At 44.6% G+C, this 7,660-nt stretch overlaps 1 protein-coding gene across 1 annotated transcript; it reads right to left on the minus strand.

Moving 5' to 3' along the window:
• Positions 1-1,334: 1,334 nt before the first annotated feature.
• On the minus strand, positions 1,335-3,693 carry wfikkn2a (info WAP, follistatin/kazal, immunoglobulin, kunitz and netrin domain containing 2a). The gene is made up of 3 exons (XM_069674698.1): positions 3,475-3,693; positions 2,742-3,058; positions 1,335-2,535 (listed from the first exon to the last, which is right to left on the minus strand). Exons 1-3 carry the CDS (start codon positions 3,691-3,693, stop codon positions 1,335-1,337), a joined length of 1,737 nt encoding a protein of 578 aa, XP_069530799.1.
• Between the last annotated feature and the right edge of the window lie 3,967 nt (positions 3,694-7,660).

Here is a 7,660-nt window from a genome sequence, read left to right on the forward strand (position 1 = left end):
CTTGTGGTATCCCACAGCTCGAGCATTTGTCAACCCTGAGTTGATTCGAACCTGACATTGTAACGGTTTGCACAGACCGTATATACTTTACTACGTTTGAAACTCTTTCACATCCGGAGTGAGATGAAATCTCCAGCATGAAAATCTAGAAATTCTGCAACATGATTTTGTGTTGCTGGAGATTAAATCCTTATCCTAACTTTCCTTTAGTTCAGGGGTCACATTCCACAATTTCTACATGACTTTTCACTCTCCTTCATTCCTCTCTATCGTGCCCCTTTAACACAGATGTGGCCAACTGAGTAAGGGAAAGAGAGAGAATCAGCCGACATCCCACTCCTCCTCCTCCTCTTCCCTTTCACCCCGGCCTCTTGCACATGAAAGGGGCCGCCCAAGGCCAATGGATGGCCGGTGGGGTGTGTGCTATGCGAGGGCCCCAGACCCAGACACAACACAACACACAGCTCTGCAGGCAACCACAGCTGGGCTGGAATGTGACCTGCTTCAGACCAGGCCCCGTGTGTGTGAAATACAAGTTTCAGGAGGAGGACATGGATGGAGGGATGTCAGCTACAGAGCGGCACAGTCACTGCACGAATGAGCCTTTAGAAGAGCTGCTAGGAAACAGAACCATCATGAAGCACGGACAGCTGTCGTTTTGTCTAAATCATCTTTATTCATTTTGCATCATAGTCAATAAAAGTTTTAATGAACACTAATATATAATAGATAACATACAAATATGTCTGAGCCCTAAAAGAAATAAATCAAGAAAAATAAATACAAAGTACAGAAGTTCACATACATGTTCTGCATTGTAAATTAAAACTTATCAAAAAGGTTCCAAATATGGAAAATAAGGAACCGTAGAGCTTATTTGATTCTGGTTCATAAACTGAGGCTTCACATGGCATTATGTCGAGCTCAGGTGCTCAGACAGATTTCACACAGAGACATACGGCAAATGTACCAATCATGAAAACCTACCTATAACATTTGGAGAGGAAATCTATGATATATAATTTTAGTGAACAGTTATAAGATTAAATACTTTGTACAGGGTAAATGCTTTGTACTTATACTATGCTGCCTTGTCCAAACAATGTACTGTAAGTGTGGCCGTCAAAAGTGTGTACGCTTGATTCCAATTGAAAGAAGCTGTTTGGTCGGTTTTGAAACAATGGTAAAAGAGATTATGAGGACATTTTTTAAAATCTACTGAGCAAAAAGCTAAAGAGAAAAAAACGTTTTGTGTTTACTGGCAGTCGGTCAGACTGGTGAGGTCACAGAGCTTTGAATAATCACAAAACAGCATAACTGACTCTTTTGAGACTCTATTGGACAGCAGAGAAATCTTTCAGGAAATCGCAGGTTTTCTTGTGGACGATCTCACGAAGCTTCCTGATTTTGCGAGTGCTGGAGGAGCCTACGAAGCTGTCAGGCTGCAGGACGGCCATCCCGTTGTGAACGTCCCCCATGATGATGAGCTGCCCAGTGGCTGTGGTGATGTTGGGGCAGGGGCAGTTCCAGTCCATGTTCAGAAGAGTCACCTCCAAGGGCTCTTTGCCGAAGAACCTCAGACCCATCTTCTCATCCTTCAAGATCTCCTCCACTGTCACCAAAGCATGACCTGACTCCTGCTCCTCCGTCAGCTCGGTCACACGACCGAGGATCACAAAGTCACTCTTGCAGAAGCTGGTGACCATCTTGCCCCGAGGTTTACACATCTTGCAGTTGTGGTTCTTCGGAAAGGGACACATCTCTTCACAGGCCTCTTTAGAATCAAAGTTGTTCTCGTTGCCACCACAGCCACCGTACACGAAGGACTGGCACTTTTTGAGGGTGCTGCTGTAATACCAGCGAGGCTCATAGGATTTGCAAGGCCCTTGGAGGCTCGGTAGGCTACAAGGAGCCGCCAGATCTCCTCCGCATGACAGCATGCAGGCTTCATAGGTGTCGAAGTGGTTACGATTTTTATTGCACTGACTGTAGGTGAAGGTGAAGCAATTGTTCCTCTTTGGTTCGTAGTACCAGCTCATGCTCTCTTCTCCGCAGTCGTCTATGTCTGGACTCTTGAGGCATTCTTCAGCTGGAAATGGCAGGTTGGTACTGTTCCCTTCTGCAGTTTTACCCTTCGCTTCTCTCCCGATCACTACCAAGGGAAAGTGCGACGACACGCTTCCCCCAACATTTTTAGCTGTGCACGTGTAGATGCCGGCATCCTGAAGTTGCGCATTGTAAATGACCAGCTGGCCGATGTTAGTGACCACAACATTCCCTCGGACATGGTTGGGTTTCATCACAGTGTTTTCTTTGCCCTTCAGTTGTTTCTCCCAGGTGACTTCCGGACGTGGCTTCCCTGAAACCTCACATAGGAAGCTAGCTGTCTCACCCACAAAAACAGCCTGTTGGGTGGGGCCGCTGTGTATGGAGGGGAGCTGGATGTCAGCTGGGAGGGTGGTCTGTAGGGCAGTGGTGGGATGTAAGGTGGTCTCCTCTGGGTTTGGACTGGTGTCTGGCCAGGTCAGGTGGTACCTGTAGGTAGGTTGGATAAGAAAGGATTAATCAGAGCGAGGATGTCAGATGTTCTTTTGTATCTATTTAAGCATCGTACATCATGAACATGCCGTGCTACAGCCGGAAAGTTTTTAAATGTATTAATTTTGAGGACTAATTCAAGACAACTTTACCTCTTTACAGCAAAAACAAATAGTAGAGATCTAAAATACTTAACATGTTACCTGCAGGTGACCTCAGAGATAGAGATACCCTTGGAACAGGCCTCTGCATCCATGTAGCACTTGTTGTAATAAGTCATGCCGTCAGACGCACATGTGAAGTGGGGTTCTCTCTCACAGCGGTCCCGGCACTTACAAACTGGCTGACCATCCCAGATGTCGCACTCGGAGCCTTGCTGAGAGCACATGAACTTGTCGCAGGTGGCGCCCTTTGGCATTCCAACGGGGCCCTTGTTACCCTTGATGTCTATGTAGCGTGCTGCCACGCAGCTCTTGTTTCCACAGACGTTAGGGCAGCACTTCTCAAATGACTCACAGTCCTAAAGTTGGAAAAAACAAAGCTTTTGTATCTCATATCATGTTTTTTTTATATTTTGTATTAATAAACTTAATAAAACGGTGAAATCCTGATTCTTTATGAAATCCCTTTAAGAAGAACATGCAGACTTCTGTGTGATGGATTTAGTTCACTGACTTTTGTCGTTGTGAATGACAGTAACTTTGTACAATGCATAGCAAACTGGTGCACTCTGATCGTTTTGAACACCTCGTGAAGTCTGAATAACCTCAAATGTCTAAATATGACCTTGGATTCCATTATTAATAACAATAAGATTATTATTCATCCCATTGTTAGAAATGACCACGCGCTGGAACAGCTTCGTGAACAGCATCTCCGACATAATGTCTACACATTTCCCCCTGCAGCAACACCGTAATTTTCAGGTCGACTCACCTGGTCAGATTCACACTCGCGCATGCAGGTGCTCATAGCATCCACCCACAGGTTGGGGTTCAGGTCATTCGGGCACAAACCTGCGTGAGAGTACACCACTTTTGCCACAGACATGGGCATGGGCATCGCTCTCACGCGGCAGCTGTCCATATAAAGGAGCGTAGTATAACAATGTCCCAGCAGAAACCAAATCCATCGGGGAAACAGCATCCACCACATATCCGGCGCGTAACGGAGCGGACAGTAAAAAGCTTGAAAATCCAATAAGTTTAACACAGCTCTTAAATCTTTAAACTGTACACAGTCTAATGCTGACCTCCGGAATCAGACGCAGCATCAAAGTAGCGCAAAGAGAAGCGCGCCGGTCCGGTCTCGATGTGCAGAGCTCTCCAGGTTATTTGCTCCACGTTTAATAGCAGCAAGAGATTAGGGCTGCGGTGAGCAAACCCACTTAAGTTCTATGAATTACAGTGGCCTGTCTAGTCGGACAGCAAATCCCAGCTGAGTTACAGTTATGATCAACTTAATTAAAGAAAAAAAAAACGCCAACAGTTTGCAGACTTCACAGAGGACTGGCGAGACACCTGTGCGTAACGCGCTGGATGCCTTAACCCTTAGCTTGCAAAGTCAGCCCAGAGGAGCATGAGATGTTCAGGTTCCCTTCTAATTAAAGAGGGAAACATTTATTTAACAATTTAGGCAAAAAAACATTTTTAAAACGGATGTAAGTTTCCAAGCTTAAATTAAAAAGAGCCTATAAAAGTAAAACTGTCACAGAGTGATGACATATCAGTGTTATTAAAATCAAACATACATTATTATTAAATTAATATTTCGTATTAAAGGATGTTTTAAGTCTGCCTGTTCTGAATTAATTTGTGTGTTTGCGTTTTCATATTTGACAGGCTGCTCAGTTTTACAGCTTGTGAAGCATCAACCACAGTTTACTGTAAAATCTTTGACGTCTATCTGGACGAAATGGTTTTTTTCTCCAGAAGAGGGCACCAAACTCAGAGCGGTGCTTCAGAGCTGTTCTGGTGTCTGCTCTGAAAGTGACTCAGGCTCAATTAAACTGTAAGAATACTTCTTAATATATAATTAATGGTTGTTTCTTATCTGTACCATGGTATCACATTTTGGATATATTAGTTGGATTTATCCTCCTCATCTTGTCTTCCCCTTCTTGTTCCATTATTGGGAATACAATTCTTCCAGTGTGAGTTTTGCCATCAGGAGCAGGTGCAGCCTATAACACATCGTGATGACTCGATGAACATGTCTGGGTGGCTGAGTACGCCAAACTTCTGAACCTGAACAACATTATGGTTAACTTAATCATAAAATCCTGCTTACAGAGTGATGTAATGCATTGTGTAGAAGGGTTCGTAAAACACAGATTTAAGCAGGACATATTTCAGCCTACGATCAGGGTCACAGCCTCATAGGCTTGTGCTTTCACAATATTGTCAGTGACTTGTAAGATGTCACTAGTAGTACGGACAGCTTGTTTTCATGCTGTGAAACTGGTGTGTTCCCCATAAGCCGATTCCAGGAAGTGTTGTAGAATAGAGGTCTTCAAAACAAACGGGCTTGAGATCTGTTTGGCCCTGAACATGAACCGAGGAGAGTCATTTAGGAAACCACTGCGCTCACATGAAAGCTCCTCAGTGTGAAAAAGCTGCAATGCCTTTATGTTTAGATGAACAGTGTGTGTGTGTGTGTGTGTGTGTGTGTGTGTGTGTGTGTGTGTGTGTGTGTGTGTGTGTGTGTGTGGAGTGTATGGAGTGTATGGAGTGTATGGAGTGTATGGAGTCTGTGCTTCCCAAGCTGATTCCCTGCTGAGCCCAAAGAGGCCCAGAGCTCCTCCAGGCCGAACCCTGCAGTCTGAGTCTGCTCCGTGTCTGTGAGCGCTTTTTGAAAACACAGGGGCAAACACACACACACACACACACACACACACACACACAAACACAGGTAAGACTCACACACATATGCACAAAAACAGAACATAAATATGTATATACAGTGAACATGGTAAACAAATCTGGTGATATTTTTGATTTATATGGATTTCTGTCACAATCCGACTTTACGCACACACACATATGTATCTGTGCACACAAATCCACAACACAGTCAAGCTGTGTTTTCAGTGTCTGCTCACCCACTCACCCCCTCAGGCCCTCCACCCCTAACCTTCACCCCTCGAGACCCTGCATTCCCAGCATAGCCGACACTGGGGCTACAGGGCGTGACACATATTGAATAAAGCCACCCGGTGGACCCCACGCAGGGCGCTCCGACAGTCTCTCTGCCTTCAGCTCGAGCATTGTCTGCAAACAGACCTTGACTTTGACCTTTTCTGTGCACACTTGGCATCTGTCTGAGCCTGGTTCAAAACATGAAACAAAACAACTTCATGATCATATGGCTGTCATGTTAGATAGAAGATATTACTAATTTAATGAAAGCATTTTTACCCACTGTAGTATTCAGTATTTTATGTAATATGAAGCTTATAAACTTGGGCAGTTACATGTAAGACTGATTTTTAATGAAAATGTGCTGAAAAATCATAAATTTTGAAGAGAATCTGTCCATCAGTCGTCTTTTTGTCTTTTTGCAGAAGTTGTGGGAGATATTTTAAAATACATTGGCAGCAAGCCCCTAAATATTATTTTACTTTCCTGTAAGCTTCAGGATACTCCCTGCCACATTTCATACCCAAAGAGAGCAAACGGCCCGAGCTGGTCGTTATCATCTTGTGATAGCTCAAGGTGTAGGCTAACAGAGATAAATAGTGAAGAAGGTAGCAAAAAACTTCTGAGGGCTGGACCTGGCTCCCGGCCTATTCACTATGTGATGATCAGAGCTCAATGCCATCATACAGCTTCCACATCTTTATTATTACTTTAGTAAAGCAAGGGGAGCAGAGCGTGAGGGATGACATGCACCAAAGAATCAGCAGACCGAGAGTCGAACCTGTGATCAGTGCGTCGAGGACTGTAGCCTCTGTGCATGGGGCGCCTCCTTTACCAACTGAGCCGAACCAGCGACCCAGAAGACATTTTTAAAGATTTTCAGAATCAAATCGGATGTTATTGTTATTTAAGGACAAATCACTGTGTTGTAGTTTTCATGCAACCTGTGGATTCATCAAAATCAGCTCCACAGATCAATCAGTAGGTTGCTGCATACATGTTCCGCAGACTTTAATCTCCCCGTGCTTGTACTGTGCTGTTCATGCATTTTTCTTGACAATAAGTAGCTCTCCATTTTGGATTTGTGAATTACGCCTGTTAGAGAGGGGCACAAATCGTACCAGGGGCTATGGTCCAACACCTCGGCCCAGGCATGTACCTGTGAGTAACGTCGCCTTCTGCCTCTGTTTCTAAAATGCTCTTAGGGGTCCCTGAGCATGCAGGTCCACAGCTTCTCTGGCCCTCGCCTGAGGCCTGGGAAGCCGGGGGAGCTGACTCAAAACAATGAAGGTGTTATGACTGTTCATACTAAGCTTATTATGAGTGTCTCACTCCAGAACAAAGGAGAGGGACACGTCCAGCCACAGCAGGGCCCTAATCTGATTCCTCCCTGCCCCAGTCTAGACACACAACGCTACATGCCGATGCACAGACATGCAGGCATACATGCGCAGATTCACAGGCGCTCAGTGAATTGTTTCCTGACAGCCACACATTCTCTTGACCCTGTTTAGATTTTAAACACATTTAACTTTCTCAACACCACTCTGCTCAGATTATGCAACACTTTGCTCTCCAGATTGCAGCGTGTGAACATCTGCTCGCCACATGAACACTGTCGTATCATTTCCCTGAAGAGGTTAAGGATTTCACAGATCCTCGAGGGCGTCAGAATGACCATCACTTAGGTGTTTATGTTCTTTAGATCAGAGAGAGAACATAACAAGATGTCTTCTGAAGTTCATGACAGAATGTACAACTTTGCTTGTTGTGCAAATGCAGGTCAAATGTGAGCAGACGGGGCCGAAGACAAAACCACAGCTGGACGGCAGAACAATGCTGCACGCTGAAATACAGAACATTTACAGGAGAGCTTAGCTGTCTTAATAATGCAGCTGATAAGGAGAAGTTTCTGAACAGCAAACAGTCTGTTGATGTATTTTTCTTTAAATACTTTAGTCAATATTTTAGCTATTTTTCATTTG

This window comes from Semicossyphus pulcher, unplaced genomic scaffold, assembly GCF_022749685.1.
Source record: "Semicossyphus pulcher isolate SPU_LCO1_2020_fin unplaced genomic scaffold, fSemPul1.0.p SCAF_23, whole genome shotgun sequence".
Lineage (NCBI taxonomy): Eukaryota > Metazoa > Chordata > Actinopteri > Labriformes > Labridae > Semicossyphus > Semicossyphus pulcher.